This window comes from Miscanthus floridulus, chromosome 2, assembly GCF_019320115.1.
Source record: "Miscanthus floridulus cultivar M001 chromosome 2, ASM1932011v1, whole genome shotgun sequence".
NCBI lineage: Eukaryota > Viridiplantae > Streptophyta > Magnoliopsida > Poales > Poaceae > Miscanthus > Miscanthus floridulus.
Window position 1 is genome coordinate 11,244,816 of NC_089581.1, and position 15,488 is coordinate 11,260,303.

General features: G+C 46.9%; 3 protein-coding genes and 1 pseudogene across 4 annotated transcripts; 3 read left to right on the top strand and 1 right to left on the bottom strand.

Annotated features, from left to right (window-relative positions):
- Positions 1-3,208: 3,208 nt before the first annotated feature.
- LOC136537918 (protein AE7-like 1) lies at positions 3,209-6,220 on the bottom strand. The gene is made up of 5 exons (XM_066529896.1): positions 6,027-6,220; positions 5,815-5,920; positions 5,002-5,101; positions 4,128-4,173; positions 3,209-3,607 (listed from the first exon to the last, which is right to left on the bottom strand). The coding sequence occupies exons 1-5, from the start codon at positions 6,127-6,129 to the stop codon at positions 3,498-3,500; spliced, it is 465 nt and encodes a 154-aa protein (XP_066385993.1). The 5' UTR covers positions 6,130-6,220; the 3' UTR covers positions 3,209-3,497.
- Positions 6,221-6,431: 211 nt separating this feature from the next.
- Positions 6,432-6,737, top strand: LOC136537920 (putative pentatricopeptide repeat-containing protein At3g47840). Its single transcript, XM_066529898.1, has one exon. It carries the CDS (start codon positions 6,432-6,434, stop codon positions 6,735-6,737), a length of 306 nt encoding a protein of 101 aa, XP_066385995.1.
- A 66-nt stretch (positions 6,738-6,803) lies between these two features.
- On the top strand, positions 6,804-13,829 carry LOC136537919 (pentatricopeptide repeat-containing protein At2g22070-like). 2 transcript variants are annotated; one of them, XR_010779156.1, is made up of 2 exons: positions 6,804-8,966; positions 13,696-13,829. XR_010779156.1 is itself a non-coding variant. In XM_066529897.1 (2 exons), coding segments are annotated over exons 1-2 (2,043 nt in total). In that variant the 3' UTR covers positions 13,697-13,821. The 2 variants fall into 2 exon arrangements, 1 of the variants encoding a protein (XP_066385994.1); XM_066529897.1 differs by having other exon boundaries at positions 6,804-8,845; positions 13,696-13,821.
- Positions 13,743-15,317, top strand: LOC136536096 (protein transport protein SEC23 G-like; annotated as a pseudogene).
- Positions 15,318-15,488: the final 171 nt, after the last annotated feature.

A 15,488-nucleotide genomic window follows, 5' to 3' on the forward strand; every position in this document is an offset into this window, starting at 1 on the left:
CCAGCTCGCCTAGATCAGCGGCCACGACAGCCCAGGCGGGGCAGGCGTGGCCCAACGTGGCACAACTGGTGGCCTAGGTGCGGGTAATGGCGCGGACGGCCTAGTCGCACGCGGGCGCGAATCGGCCCAGGCGACAAGGTGCACGTGCGGGCGCGAGCGGCCCAACACGGTGGGCATAAGCGGCCCAGGCACATAGTAAGCGATAGGCCAGCCCAGCGCGCGGCCTGCCCAAATCGGCCGACGATTTTAGCAAAAACATCCCTACGTTTACCTCTATTCCACTCAAGATCCACATGCACTATTTAAATGAGACACGTATTTTACAATGAGAACCCTGTACAAAATTTTACTTGGATCCTTACCCTTCTCATCATCCACAAAAACAGAGCACATACGGGGAAGCACCGGCCGGCGGCGGAGACGGCGTATCTAGGCGTGTGGCTGCGCAATGGTGGCGCGCATATGCGGGGAAGGAAGAGTGCACTACCGGTGGTGGCAAAAACAGCGCAGGGCACGGCGTCGTGCGTGCGGGTGGTGCTGGAGGCTCGAGCGATAGAGAGGAGCGACGCTGTGGCACGGCGCATGGGGGGGCGGCGGTCCAGCGAGGGAAATGGAGGGGCGACGCTCCATGCGCAACGGCTAAGCAGCGGTAGCACACGCGCGCGAGGAGGGAGGTGTAGGCCGGGGCACAGCACGGCGGCCACGCACGGCTGCGGCAGGGAAACCGGTAACAACGGTGGGGCATGGGCGCTGGTACGACAGCCCACAATGCGCGCCACAGGGATGAAGAAGAGGGAACGACAACGCATGGGAGGCACGCGCGTGGCGTGGCCACAAGCGCCTCGGGTGGCTGCGAGGCACGATAAGAGCCGTGGTGGCGGGGGGAGCAGAGGATAGCACCGGTACTCGCCAAGGAGCGGGGAAGGGGCGGCGTGGTGCTGTGGTGGCCGAGGAGCAGGACAAGGTGACGGCGCTCCTAGGGCATCGTCGGCTCCAGCGCTGTACAAGGCGGGGGCGCGGCGTAGGAGCTAGGGAGCGAGAGCGGCGGCTTTCCAGGGCGAGGTGGCTGCGGGCGTGGCAGCCCAACTCGAACGCGCGGGAGGGCAGTGCCGAGGTGACGCAGGACACGCGAGCTTGGGAGCGCCTGCAGCCATGGGGCCATGGGCTCGCGCGCGTGCTCACGATGGCCGGCGACGGACGACAGTGAGGCGGGGTGCTACGACCGTCCTAGAAGAGAAGCGGCGTGGGGCAACGCGGGCCCAGGCGCACGCTCACGCAAGAGAGAGGGGATGAGCCAGCGCCGGGCAAGCAGAGGAAGGCAAGGGAAACAAGGAGCGACTGACGGACAGGAGCTGGGGTCGACAACAGAAATAGAAAAGGAAGAGGGCAGCAGCACGAGGATCGGCCAACTTCCACTATGCAGGGACCATGCGGCGTGCTCCGGCAACGTTGCAGCGCGATGGGACGATGCGAGCAGCAGACAAGCAAGGCAGTACACGGTAGCAGCAGAGAGAGGCAAGGCAAGGATGAGCAGAGGATGGGATGGTGCTGCAGGGATGAAGCAACCGAACTGGCATTGAGATAGAGAAAGACAGCGGCGCAGACAACAGACGCGTCGGGGGTTCGGCCAACTTCATTAACGTAGGGACAACGCGGACTGGCATAATGTGGCCGGCAAGGCAACCCGATTAACCTCGACCAATAATTATTTTACACAAAAGTTCATGCTCCGTACTAATCTACAGAGACAAAATATTTAAGCACTATGTAATTACTTTGCTCAATATAGTTCGCCACAACTGGCATTTTAAACATAAGCTCCAATATTTTAAATTTTAAAATCCGAGAAAATCGTTGCGGTAACTCCTCTTAGTCTAATCGCGGTGCTAAACAAGCTCGTAACACCAGAGGTGCCACCGGAGAGGAGGGCGGCGACGACAGCTTCCGACGAGCCGCCCCTCCCTTCCTCCCTCCCTCCGCGACCTCCATGCCACCGGAGAGGAAGGTGACGGCGGCGGCTTTTGGCTTCACACGAGGTAAGTGGGTCCTTCTCTAGATCTGAGCCCTTCTCCTCCACCTCCTCCTCCTCATCTGGATTTAGATCTAAGGGACGCCGCGCTGGCTAGGGTTCCGGCGAGCTCTGTTGCGGTAGCGTTATTTTGTTGTTGTTGCATTAGTCTTTTTTCTGATGTTGCATCTCGCATTGCGCTTTGTTTCTGTTGTTGTAGTAGCGTTGTTTTGTTGTTGCAACAAGTATTCTTTTTTGTTGCATTAGTCTTTTTTCTAATTTTGCATCTTGCATTGCGCTTTGTTTCTCTGTTGTTGTAGTAGCTTTGTTTTGCTGTTACAACAAATAATTTTTCTTTGTTGCATTAGTTTTTTTTTCTGATGTTGATTTCTTGCATTTGCGCTTTTGTTCTGTTTTTTTTTTGTTGCAGTAGCCTTGTTACGGTGTTACAACAAGTAATATTTCTTTGTTGCATTAGTTTCTTTTTTTTATGTTGCATCTCGTATTGCAATAGTTTTATTCTGTTGTTGCAGTCGCTTTGTTCTAATGTTGCAGTAAACTTATTCTGATGTTGTATCTCGTATTACTTTTGGTTTGATGTTGCAAACAAGTAATACTTCTGATGGGAGCGCGGTGAGGATGCGACGCGCCTAGCGTGGGCGCGGCCGAGGGATGGGCAGTGCGACAGGATGGCGGGGGGACGAGCGGCATAGTGGGATGGCAGCGCCTGCGAGACAGAACGAGTCTACTGTTCCGTGGGGCGGCGAGCGCTAGGTGCTCTGTTGTTTTGGTCGGGGATTGAAACAAGTCTACTGCTTCGGGGGCGGTGGGCGTGGTTTCGTGCGTGGAGCAGAACACTCGGACGGGGCCGGAGGGGCGTCCGAACGCGCCCCTGAATCCGGGCGCTAGGAGCGCCGTTCAATTATTTGCTGTAATTAACACGAGTGTTTGATGCGAATTTTCCACGTAGCAAGTTCCAGATGGGTGGGTTTTGGTAATGCTTTGACTCAGGAGCAAGAGCATATAGGAAAATACTCACAAACATCATAACACAAATCTCTTACCGACTATGGACTTTGGAGGCTGCAGAGAGCACCACACGGTTGGTCTTCTTGTGAGTTTACAGTCAGAAGATCGTGGCGAAAGATAGAGCAGCTGACCAAAAGCAAATACGGTATAACAGGCTCACTTCCGGGACCGAACATAACAAGATCAGAATTGACTTCCGGTATATAGATGATCAACAAAGATCTATTTTACAATAAATAGCACTTGCTTTTGGATGCTACTGTCACATAAGCAGGCAACTCTGGTTCATATATTCTGGGATTCATACATTTTAAAAGGCAAAAAAGGATGTCTTGGGCAGTTAATTATATGTTGCCAGGTATAACAACAGTGTCAACATATTGGGCAAACTACAGCATGCATGGTTACAACTGTACAGCACAGCAGGCAGGTTCTGACCAGTGAAGCAGCATGGAGCAAGTTAACGTGAGTATGGATCATTGAAGCATAAGCATTCATCAACCAACTGGCGTAGGTTGGGGTTCTCCAAGGCCGCTGCAACTCTCTCCTTGTCGTTCAGTTGCTTGTTTACTGTCATTTCATCAACCAACTATCACATGACAAATTTAAAATGCCATAGTTGCAATTGTATTCTATGATGTTGATCTTCTGCTGATGGAAAAGTCTCGAGGCAGTATAGAATGTAACATGCTTTGAAAATAGTCAGCAATATATTCTTGTGTAGACAAAAAGAAAAATATGCACGGACATGCTATAATTTTACTCAAATCAATCTGGTACATTATTCAAAATAGAGTCTACAAGTTATAAGTTAGTCTGGATAGAGTGACATCTCTACTGGTAGGCTGCAACATATCATCTCTTAAAGGTGCCATTGACATTCTTTGAAATATGTCTACAAAATAATGCTTAGTTTGGCTTCCAAGAATAGGAACAAAGTGGAGCTATCATATTTTGATACATCACAAGCAGATTTATGGAAAAGAAAACAATATTATATGACAGTAATTATGTGGGCTTGCGAATAGTGACTGGGCCACATAATATTACTTCTTAGATATTAGCCTTAGAAACTTGTCAGTGTACACACCTGATTCTTCATTAGCAAGAGATCCTGGAGCAACTTTGATGTCAACCTGACAATTAGTGAAAAGGTAAAGGATTGCATATATGCTTGATGACTGAATTAACAATAAATTAGGAATATAATCGTGCAAATGGGGTACTATGCTGAATTAGTGGTGGTATAACGCATTCCAGTAAACCAGTATCATGAAAAGTTGCAAAGTGGGGTCTGCTATATTCTTTAATAATCAATGCTCTTAAGATAAGGCTGCACCTATTTTATCCAATAAAATATAGGAGGTCAACAGAGAACGTTAATAAAATACAAAGAGCAACTTGTAGCTCAGTTGCAGCATAGCTACCTTCGTATATTGACAATGTATTTGAGAAAAGTAACCATAGAAATGACTTATTATATATACACTTTACTGAAGGCTGATTAGCCAATAGACTTCCATGGGATATGCAAAACCAATGTAAGGTGTCGATATTGTATTATACCAATATTGCGAATCGCCATCCTATATCAGAACAAAATAAACAGTGTTTCTTTTAACTACGCAATTGTCCAAACTTTGAAGCTCAAAAAAAGGACAGATTTAGGGCCCTGATGGTAGGTAGGTTTATAAAAACATTCTGTGAATGTTATAAATAAGTCTTTTCTTGGTTCTTTGGGTCTGGTCCACACCAAGTTCATGGAATTTTATAGATATGCATACGTTTAAAATTATTGATGAATGACATTAACAATCAGCTCAAATCCTACCAGTCCCACCGAGTACTTCCATAAGGATAGAAGTCAACCATAAATCTAAATTAGCATAGAATGTACCCTGAATATAATGCATCTCAAATGGTCGCCATAACAAGAATTCCAGAAATACATAACATAAAAGCACCTTGAAATGTGGAGGGTAGTTCTGCATCAACTTAAGTCGGAGGCACAGACCAATGACTGTGGCCATACTGCAGTGCTGCACAGTTGGGGTGAAGGTTATCCTGCAGGAAATTGCAACATTTAAGGAACCACAGAAAAGTGAAGCTAGATGTCTAGACGTGGTTCTCCGTGTTTCTACAGTCAGAGTCAGTTCAGGATTTTTCTTGTCTTTTTTAGGGTTTAACATATGATGCTCCCAAATAAGCAAATGCAACCTCACCGAGAGTGTGCATCCCATGAATGAATATGATCAGCTGACAGCATGGTCAGCGAAACTGGCAAAAGCATGCATATACCCCTGGAAGTGCAAAAATGCTAAAATAAACAGGCAAAACAGCTCAGGACTACATACCTTCTCACATAACCACTAGCAGGCATAGGCAATCCCCACATAACCTGCTCGACTGGTAGTACATTCACACTCCAATCTCAACAAGGACAAGGAGCGTGAAGAAAACATACATCTAGGTGCCTAGTCTTATTTCTCTAGTCAAGAAGCAATTCCAGATCCAGCAAGCTAAGATTGTGCACGTGTTCCACAGTCCAACCAGAAACCCACAAGGATTCTGAAAATCCAGAGAAATCTAAATAAAGTATATCACGAATAAGACATAACCTCCTTATGCTCAACCCCTAATCGCCACACAGGATACAATCTCTATGTGATGCCATACCCTAGTCACACCAGAGCTCATTCCCCAACAACAAATTGTTTAGGACAGTACAAGGGAAAGAGTGACATGGAGGATATGAATACAGTATACAGCATACGTACTGGATGCGTCCGAGCTTCTCGTCAACGGAGACGGACTCCTGCGACAGCACGCTGAGCTGCTCCAGGGAGTACGGGTGCTCCGGGTCCTTGATGTCCCGCACAATATCTGACGCACCTCACCACGAAAGCGTACCTATCCATCAGCTAAGCAAAAGCGGAAGAGAAGGAACCGAGGGAGATGGACTCGCGAGGAGAGGACTGAAGTACTCTACCAAAGACATCGAGCGGGTCGAGCGCGTCGGCGGCGTGGGGGTGCGCGGCGCGCTCCGGCCGCTCGTGCACCACCGGGTTTGCGTTGATCATGCCCACAGTCATCTTCCTCTCCTCCTCTTGGATCCGGCGCAGCGGCGGTAGTGAATTGATTTGGGAGAGCAGAGCTGCGGAATGGAATGGAAGAGGAGAGACGAGAGAAGACGAGAAGACGACGAGTCGACGACTCGGCGAGGAAAAACACTTCTCAGTCGGGTCCCAATCATTGCTGCACTTTTCCTGCGTGGGCTTAAAGTCCATGTTGCGGCCCATAACGCTTTTCCAAATGAGTCAACCCGTCTAGATTTTGGAGGCCTATGGACTTTAAGCCACCGGATCACAACGAAGCTCTTCCCAGGCCATGCGAAATGCCGCCATGGCAAGCCGAGGCCGCGGCGGCGCGGCCGGCAGCCATGGCAGCGCCCGCGGCCGCCACGGCCCCGGCCACTGACCACTACGCGCGGCTCCTGCAGCTCTGCCAGACCGCGTTCAACCCGTCCGCAGGCCGGGCCATGCACGCGCACGCCGTCAAGCCGGGTCTCCTCGTCAGCGCCTACCTCTGCAACAACCTCCTCTCCTACTACGCCAGCGCGGGCGTGAGTCGTGGGTGCTTCCACGAGGCGCGGCGCCTGTTCGACGACATACCGTACGCGCGGCGGAACGCGTTCACGTAGAACTCGCTGCTGTCAATATACACCAAGTCCGGCCGCCTCGCTGACGCCCGCGTCGTGTTCGCCGAAATGCCCGAGCGGGTAGCGGTGTCCTGGACCGTCATGGTCGTCGGGCTCAATCGTGCCGGCCGATTCTGGGACGCTGTGAATACGTTCCTGGACATGGTCGGTGAAGGACTTGCGCCGTCGCAGTTCACGCTCACGAACGTGCTTTCATCGTGCGCTGCGACGGAGGCCCGCGGAGTTGGGAGAAAGGTCCACTCCTTCGTCGTCAAGCTGGGGCTGAGCAGCTGCGTGCCCGTGGCTAACTCGGTGCTCTACATGTATGGCAAGTGTGGGGATGCTGAGACAGCGAGGGCTGTGTTTGAGAGGATGAAGGTCCGGAGTGAGTCAAGCTGGAATGCCATGGTGTCACTGTACACCCACCAGGGGAGGATGGACCTTGCTGTGTCCATGTTCGAGAAAATGGAAGAACGAAGCATTGTCTCTTGGAACGCCATCATAGCAGGGTATAACCAGAATGGGCTTGATGACATGGCATTGAAGTTCTTCTCACGAATGCTGACTGCTTCTTCCATGGAGCCAGATGCATTTACGGTAACCAGTGTCCTATCAGCTTGTGCTAACCTTCGCATGCTGAAGATGGGAAAGCAGATGCACTCTTATATCTTGAGAACTGGAATGCCATGCAGCAGTCAGATTATGAATGCTCTGATCTCAACGTATGCAAAATCTGGAAGTGTTGAGACTGCAAGGAGGATCATGGACCAGGCAGTGGTTGCTAATCTGAATGTTATCTCCTTCACGGCTCTCCTGGAAGGCTATGTCAAGCTCGGGGACACAAAGCAGGCAAGGGAAATCTTCGACATTATGAACAATCGAGATGTCATTGCCTGGACTGCTATGACTGTTGGCTATCAGCAGAATGGTCAAAATGATGAAGCCATGGAGCTCTTCAGGTCAATGATCAAAAGTGGCCCAGAACCCAACAGCCATACTCTTGCTGCTGTTCTCAGTGCCTGTGCAAGCTTGGCATATCTTGATTATGGAAAGAAGATCCACTGCAGGGCTATCAGATCATTGCAGGAGCAATCTGTTTCTGTCAGCAATGCCATTATCACAGTGTATGCAAGGTCTGGCAGTGTGCCACTGGCCAGAAGGGTGTTTGATCAGATTTGCTGGCGCAAGGAAACGGTTACATGGACATCAATGATTGTGGCTCTCGCACAGCATGGTTTAGGAGAACAAGCTGTTGTCCTTTTTGAAGAAATGCTTCGTGTTGGTGTGAAACCAGACCGTGTAACATACATCGGTGTGTTTTTAGCTTGCATGCATGCTGGTTTTATAGACAAAGGGAAGAGGTACTACGAGCAGATGCAGAATGAGCATGGCATTGTACTAGAAATGAGCCATTACGCGCGCATGGTTGACCTGCTTGCCCGTGCCGGCCTGCTCACAGAAGCTCACGAATTCATCCAACGGATGCCTGTTGTGCCAGATACAGTAGTCTGGGGTTCACTCCTTGCAGCTTGCAGAGTGCGTAAGAATGCAGATTTAGCAGAACTCGCAGCGGAGAAGTTGCTGTCAATTGATCCTGACAACAGTGGCGCCTACTCTGCCCTTGCCAACGTCTATTCTGCCTGTGGGAGGTGGAATGACACAGCAAGGATCTGGAGGCTGAGGAAGGACAAAGCAGTGAAGAAGGAGACCGGTTTCAGCTGGACTCATGTACAAAGCAAGGTTCACGTCTTTGGAGCAGACGACGTCCTGCATCCACAGAGGGATGCAATCTACAAGAAGGCCTCTGAAATGTGGGAGGAGATCAAGAAGGCAGGATTTGTTCCCGACCTGAACTCTGTTCTGAACGATGTTGATGACGAGCTGAAGGAAGAGTTGCTGAGCCGCCACAGCGAGAAGCTTGCCATTGCGTTCGGTCTCATCAACACGCCAGAAAAGACAACACTGCGGATCATGAAGAACCTGCGGGTGTGCAATGACTGCCACACAGCGATCAAGTTCATCTCCAAAGTCGTGGATCGGGAGATCATAGTGCGAGATGCAACGAGATTTCATCATTTCAGAGATGGGTACTGCTCATGTAAAGATTATTGGTAGGAAACCTGGTCTGGGATCCTTTTCTTCTTTAAATAAAAAGGTTTATTAATTGAAGGCCGAGTGAAGATCAGCAGCAACAAGTTCAGATACAAATGGCACGTGGCAGCATTACAATCTGTGAGATCCTTTAATTCTCAAAAAACATATGTGCATAGGACATGGATTACATGTGTGCCCTGGTTCATTCATTCATTATTTTTGTAAATGCAGTGTAACAATGATATCGTAAAACGTAAATATTGCTCATGAAGGTGCAGGGAGCGTCCTTGACGCACTCCATCATTTTCTCTTGCATCTCCCAACTGTAGAGGCGTAGAGCCCTGACCAATAGTGCATAAACGCACAAGCATAAAAGATGATTTCAATTTTCCCCCCTAAAAGCAAGCATTGTTTCGAACTTTCTAGATTGCCCAGCAAACAGCTCTAAGCTAAAAGAGTGAATAGTTCTGTTACCATGAAGCCAATGTTTGATTCAAAGCCAATATTTATCAGGGCGTACCCAGTGCAGAGAGCTCCCGCTCTGTACGGGGTCTGGGGAAGGGTGTCAGTGGCAAGCCTTACCCTCGCCTGTGCACAAAGTTCAGCTAGGCGCTAGGCGGAATCTAGGCGCTGACCCATTGCCTAGCGCCTAGTCGGGAGTAATCGGTCCTAGGCGCTCCTAGGCGTTTTCCTAGGCGTTTTGACAATATAGCCATAAATTATATATATATTATGTATATAACTATATATATGTATATAACTACTATATATGAGTCACAGTAAGTATAAAAAGAGGGCTAGTAGACATATCTGATTCTTAGCTGGCTTACTCTTGCATGTTCCTAGCTCCGGCAAACTCAGAGTAGTATATAAATAATAATAAAGAAAAAGAAAAAGAAAAAAGAAAAAGAAAGGAGGAGTAAGAAGTGGGCTGGCCTAGCCCACCAGGCGGCCCATGTGCCCGTCCCCCTCCAGGCATGGCTTATCCCAAACCCTCCACCGCTGCTCCTCTCGTTCTCTACTCTCCACCACTCGTTCCGCCTCGTCTCCCTCTCCGCGGCTCCACCCCTCCCCTCTCACCGGATGCGCTCCTCTACTCCCCTCTCTCCGGCGCTGCTCTGCTCTAGGCGGGGCAGAGGAGGCCGGCCGGGACAAGCCTCCAGGCGGGGTGGAGCTTCCCTCCGGCGCGCCGTCGCAGGAGGAGAGGACGAGCGGGAGTGGCCGAGCGGCTATCTGCGACCTGGAAGGCAAGAATCGAGCGGGAGCGGACCTTTTCCCTCTTCTCCTTCCCGCGCGCATCCTTTCCCGCGCCAGACGCCATAAGCGCGCGCGCGCTTCCGCGGCGGCCAAAAATTTCGCCCGTGAGCGGGTCGTCCGCCTACGCGCCGCCTTGCGCGCCGCGGAATCGCCGCCGAGGCGCCGATTTGCGCCGCCTAGTCGCTGCTCCCGCCTAGGACTGCGACTACACCCTAGTCTACGCGGAGGGCCGTCGATTAGCGCTTAATCGCGCCTAGGCGAGCGCCTAGCGGAACTTTGCCTGTGCAATGCGAGGAGACCGCAACTCGAACCCGGGACCTTCCGGTCACAGGCGGTAAGACTCTACCGCTTGCACCAGGCCCGCCCTTCAAAGCCAATATATATTTAACAAGATTCCAATATTTATCAAGATTGTTCGGTCTATCACATGCAGCCAGACTGGTTCCTATGATGCTCCACACCACTTTACCTGTCCACTTGCACTTCAGCATATTGTCTTTTGTTAAGACAGATTTCCTTTCCAGTAACCACAAGAAGATTTTAATCTTGTATGGAATCTTAGCTTTCTACATGTGTTTATAGGAAAGCCCTTCATCATCACTCGTCAGTTGATCATATAACAGAAAATATCTCTTTATTATTCCATTTCCATTTCACACTATCAATTTCCATACTCAGCTTTATATTTCAGAGCAATCCATGACTGATACAGAACAATAGGGAGTCAACTCCTAAAAGTGATTTCACTTTGCAACTCGTAGTAGTATTCTTCTCACAGCAAAGCTCAAAGTGTACAGGAGCCAACATGAACAAAGGCTTGTTTTCAAGCCAGAATGGGTGTTTCGCACAAGTTTCATTTCAGCCTGTCTGCCTTTTAAATAAATGTGTTTGACCTAGAGTAAGTCAGACCATAAAGGAGAGTCATCATGTTTATGTTTCACAAGTTTCACATTATCATTTCTCAGATACTTGGCATTAACAATACCTTGCCACATACCAACCTCGTGTTCCAGCTTCCACCACCACCTGCACAAGAGACTAATATTCATTTTTTTTAATGTCCTTAATACCCAGACCTCCCTTTTTCTTGCTTTTAGAAATGATTTTCCATTTCACAAGATGATATTTCCTTTTTTTTACTTCCACCTTGCGAAAAAAAAGTTATTCTTGTTTGTAAAGATTGTTGATAACAACCAAGTAAATGGATTTATGATAAATGAAGGTATTAGACAGACTAGAGTTGATAAGTGTGGTTCTCCCAGCAATAGACATAGCACCAGCCCTCCAAATAATTGATTCTTACTGTTTTTCTATTCAAGAGGCAACCAGTCTGCAACATGGAGTTTGCTAGGACTAACAGGGACTCCCTAGGACTCCCAAATACTTGATTGGGAAGCAACCAATTTGACAATTAAACAGCTCCCTAGAAGGTGCATTTATCTTCATCACCATTAATCAAGTTAACTTCGCTCTTGGTGAAATTGATTTTAAGCCCAGGTATCATCTCATACCCATATAGCAACAATTTCATGTTTCTAGCAATTTTCCATGTCATCTTTAAGACATACAATAGTGTCATAGGCATATTGCAAAATAGCAATACTTTCGGGAATAAGGGTCAGCCCAGTAATTAAAACGTTACTCAAAGCATGTTCAACCATTCTAGACAAGCAATCAGCAGTAAAGTTAAACAAAATTGGGGATAAGGGTCCATGGACCAATTTGGTATTAAGCTTCACCACTTACAGTACCACCCTTTGACAGCTTTACTAATCCAGTCCAGTTGCACCATTTTTCACTAAATTCTCTTGTTCTAAGACAAGTGAACAAAAAATTCCCAATTGACTTTGTCATATGCCTTGTTGAAGTTGAGTTCAAGAACCACACCACATTATTTTTGCCTTTTTGTTTCATGGAGGATTTCTTGGAAGGCCATAACTCCGTTCATAATATTTCTACCCTCATGAAGGCAGATTGAGCTTTTTGAATAAACTTTTCAGTAAAAGGTTCTAACCTAAGAGTTAGAACTTTGGTAACCCATTTATAAATGCAATTGAGTAAACAGATGGGACTGAGTTTTTTTAATTCTATCAGCATCAACCACTTTAGAAAAGAGTGTGATGATTCTGCTTACATTACATCTAATAAAACATTATGGAAGTCTTGAAATAAATTGGCAATGACCACCTTAATGATGTTCCAGCAGGCCTGACAAAACTCAATAGGAATGCTGTCAGGCAGAACACCTTTGATCTCATTTTCAGAAAGAGGTTTGCAAAAGATATCATTGTCATTTTAATCAATTCTTAGAACCACTCCACACTCCACAGATTAGGATCATTAGGAAAAATATTTCTAGGTGCTGGACCAAACAAGTCCCTGTAATAATTAGTAGCATACTGCAACAGGTTACTATAACCCTGATGTTTTCAGTATCATGAAGGTTGAAAATTGTATTAGTCCTTTTTCTACCATTTGCAAATCTATGAAACTATTCTGTGTTATTGTCCCCTTTGAGAAGCCATGTTGCATGGGATCTCTTTAGCCATTATAGTTCTCAATTTTCCAATATATTCAACAGTTCAGCTTGTTTAGTTGATTTTTCATGGAATTGATCTTGTGATAGCACACCTTCTTCCTCTATAAGTTCCAAGGCCATAATATCAGAGTAAGTTTTTCTTTTTGTTTCCTAATTTCAACCTGCGGGTTAAAACCCCACCCTTAGAAAACTGCTTAAAGAGCTTCAATTTCTTTTGGATCTTGTCCGAAACAGATTTAGCATAACATGGTTTTGTCCAAATATCTTCCGTATGCATAATCTGTTCCTGCCACAGCCAGCCTGCTACTACTCATCACATTTTAAAAATCTTCTGGCTAATCTCTGAAACCTGTAATGATGGTTTGGAATTTGAATGTAAGTAGCTTGTTGTAATGCTAGTTCTGGGGCACGTATTAACTTTCTGCCACTATGATCATGATCCATCTAATCACTCTCACATTCACCCGTCTCACATTTGCCACTACCCCACTACCAGTGGCAACTGTTCAAATACAGCAAGTACTCTGTTTCCAACCAATAAATGCAGGGACAATGCCATCTTTGATCTTATGTTACATAACTTTTGTCTTCTGATAGTGTTGCTTACGTTGAGTGCTGTTACATCTACTGAAATAGTGAAATGTACATTGCACATAGCACCTTGAAATAGCTTGGTTTGTAAAATTCTTCGTGACCTGGACACTATCCCTGCAATGTACTTTTTTTTCTAAGGTGGTAGTTGTTGTCGGATTTATAACTTGAATATCTCTGCACTGTAGGATAGCACTCTCGCAAATGCTCATGTCCATATATAGTGCTAGAGAAAATGTGGAAACTTGAAAACTGCATAGCTGGAGAATTTTTCCCTTTGTCTAGAACTTCAGGTTTGGTTTAGAGTCCCTGTTGCTATGTTCCTGTTGTCCAAACTTGCCATATAAAACTCTGGTTCACTCATGTTTTGAATTTCATCAAGCTTGGTGATATGCCATGTTTTGAATTTCTTCAAGTTCAGTAATACGCTTTTGCAATTGCTTCTATTTTAGAAATAATTGTGGTTACTGTATATTTCAGATACAAGAACTTCTAGGAGTCCACCGACACCGCACAAGAAGTTGGCTATGCCAAGGTCCACTGAAGCGCAGTGATTTTTGCTGCCTGTTTCTGAATGTGAATTTAACATCACATAGACTGCAATAGAGGACCTGGGCTCCATGTCTGCGTGTCCATGTGGGCATCGCCCTTTAAGAGAAACTGGCGCAGTGATTTTCACTGCTATTGCTCTTCTAGAGGGTTGCTGCTCACCCAGTACAGGTGGTCGGATTATGGTCTTTACATCTGGCCCTGCAACAGTTGGTCCAGGGTGTGTGGTGGAAACTGATCTTGGTAAAGCAATTCGTTCTCATCGTGACATATTCAATAGCAACGCACCGCTGACTGACAAAGCACGTGATTTCTACAAGAAAGTTGCAAAGAGGTTGACAGACCATGCATTAGTTCTTGATCTATTCGCCTGCTCTCTTGATCAAGTTGGGGCTGCAGAGCTGAGGAATCCAATTGAAGTGTCAGGTGGTTTAATGGTGCATACAGAGTCATTTGAGTCTGAGCAGTTCAAAAAGCTGTTTTAGGCATATGTTTAAGCGTGAAGGCACCAATTACCTTAATATGAACTTTAATGCGACAATTGAAATAGTTACATCAAAGGAAGTGAAGATTTGTGGTGCCCTTGGTCCTTGCATTTCCCTCCGCAGGAAAAATAGCTCAGTTAGTGATAAGGAAATTGGTGAAGGTGGGACAAATTATTGGAAAACTAGTTCACTGAGCAGCAAGACCAGCATTGCTTTCTTTTTCCGAGTTGATTGCAGTCATAAAGCTGAGCCCCCGACTGTCTTCTTTATTCAGTTCATGACAAGGTACCGACATGGTGATGGTAGTTATCGCCTAAGGGTAACGACCATTGCAATCCTGAAATTGCTGCAGGGTTTGATCAGGAAGCTGCTGCAGCTGTTATGGCCAGGCTTGCTGTTTACAGGGCAGATACATACCATGTTAGAGATGTTATACGACGGCTTGACAAGATGCTTATCCGCTTTACTGCTAAGTTTGGAAACTATGTTCAAGAAGATCCATCTACAAACTTCTCCTTGTATCCGCAGTTCATGTACTACTTGCGGAGATCACAGTTCATTGATGTTTTCAACAGCTCTCCCGACGAAACTGCTTTCTTCAGGTTGATGCTGAATAGGGAGGGAGTTGTGGGGTCTCTAATCATGATCCAGCCTACTCTATTCCAGTACTGATTCGATGGCCCCACCTATTCCTGTGCTGTTAGATAACAGCTCCATCTCTCCTGATGTCATTTTACTATTTGATTCATACTTCTATATCGTGATTCATTATGGCTCAAAAATTGCTCAATGGAGGAAGCTTGGCATAAGGACCCAAACCACGAAAATTTGCGGAAGCTCCTTGAAGAACCAGAAGTAGATGCAGAAGCACTACTGGTAGACCGTTTCCTGTGCCAAAACTCATAAAGTGTGACCAGCATGGTAGCCAGGCCAGGTTCCTGCTCGCTCGGTTGAATCCATCTGTGACAGAAAACACAGCTTTCAGAGGGAACTGAAGTCATTTTCACCGACGATGTTAGTTTACAAGTGTTTATTGAACGTTTGCAGGAGTTGGCTGTTCAGGGCTAGAAAGTCATGGAACCTGACCATGTCTGTGCTTTGAGAGGGACCAGACTTCATATTCACAGATGAAGTTTACTTGCAAGTTTTATTGAACACTTGCAGTAATTGATTGTGCAGGATTAACGTGTTCATGTGGATTATTTATATGCAATTTTCTGCTCACTTGCAAATACTGGG

Bases quoted from the DNA above. Each gene is read 5' to 3' on its own strand.
- LOC136537918 (XM_066529896.1), bottom strand. From the start codon at position 6,129: ATGACTGTGGGCATGATCAACGCAAACCCGGTGGTGCACGAGCGGCCG. The intron at 5,102-5,814 runs GTACGTATGCTG...AATTTCCTGCAG, and splicing joins GAGAAGCTCGGACGCATCCA to GATAACCTTCACCCCAACTG. The intron at 3,608-4,127 runs GTGTGTACACTG...ATGAAATGACAG, and splicing joins TCTTGCTAATGAAGAATCAG to TAAACAAGCAACTGAACGAC.
- LOC136537920 (XM_066529898.1), top strand. From the start codon at position 6,432: ATGCCGCCATGGCAAGCCGAGGCCGCGGCGGCGCGGCCGGCAGCCATG.
- LOC136537919 (XM_066529897.1), top strand. From the start codon at position 6,804: ATGCCCGAGCGGGTAGCGGTGTCCTGGACCGTCATGGTCGTCGGGCTC.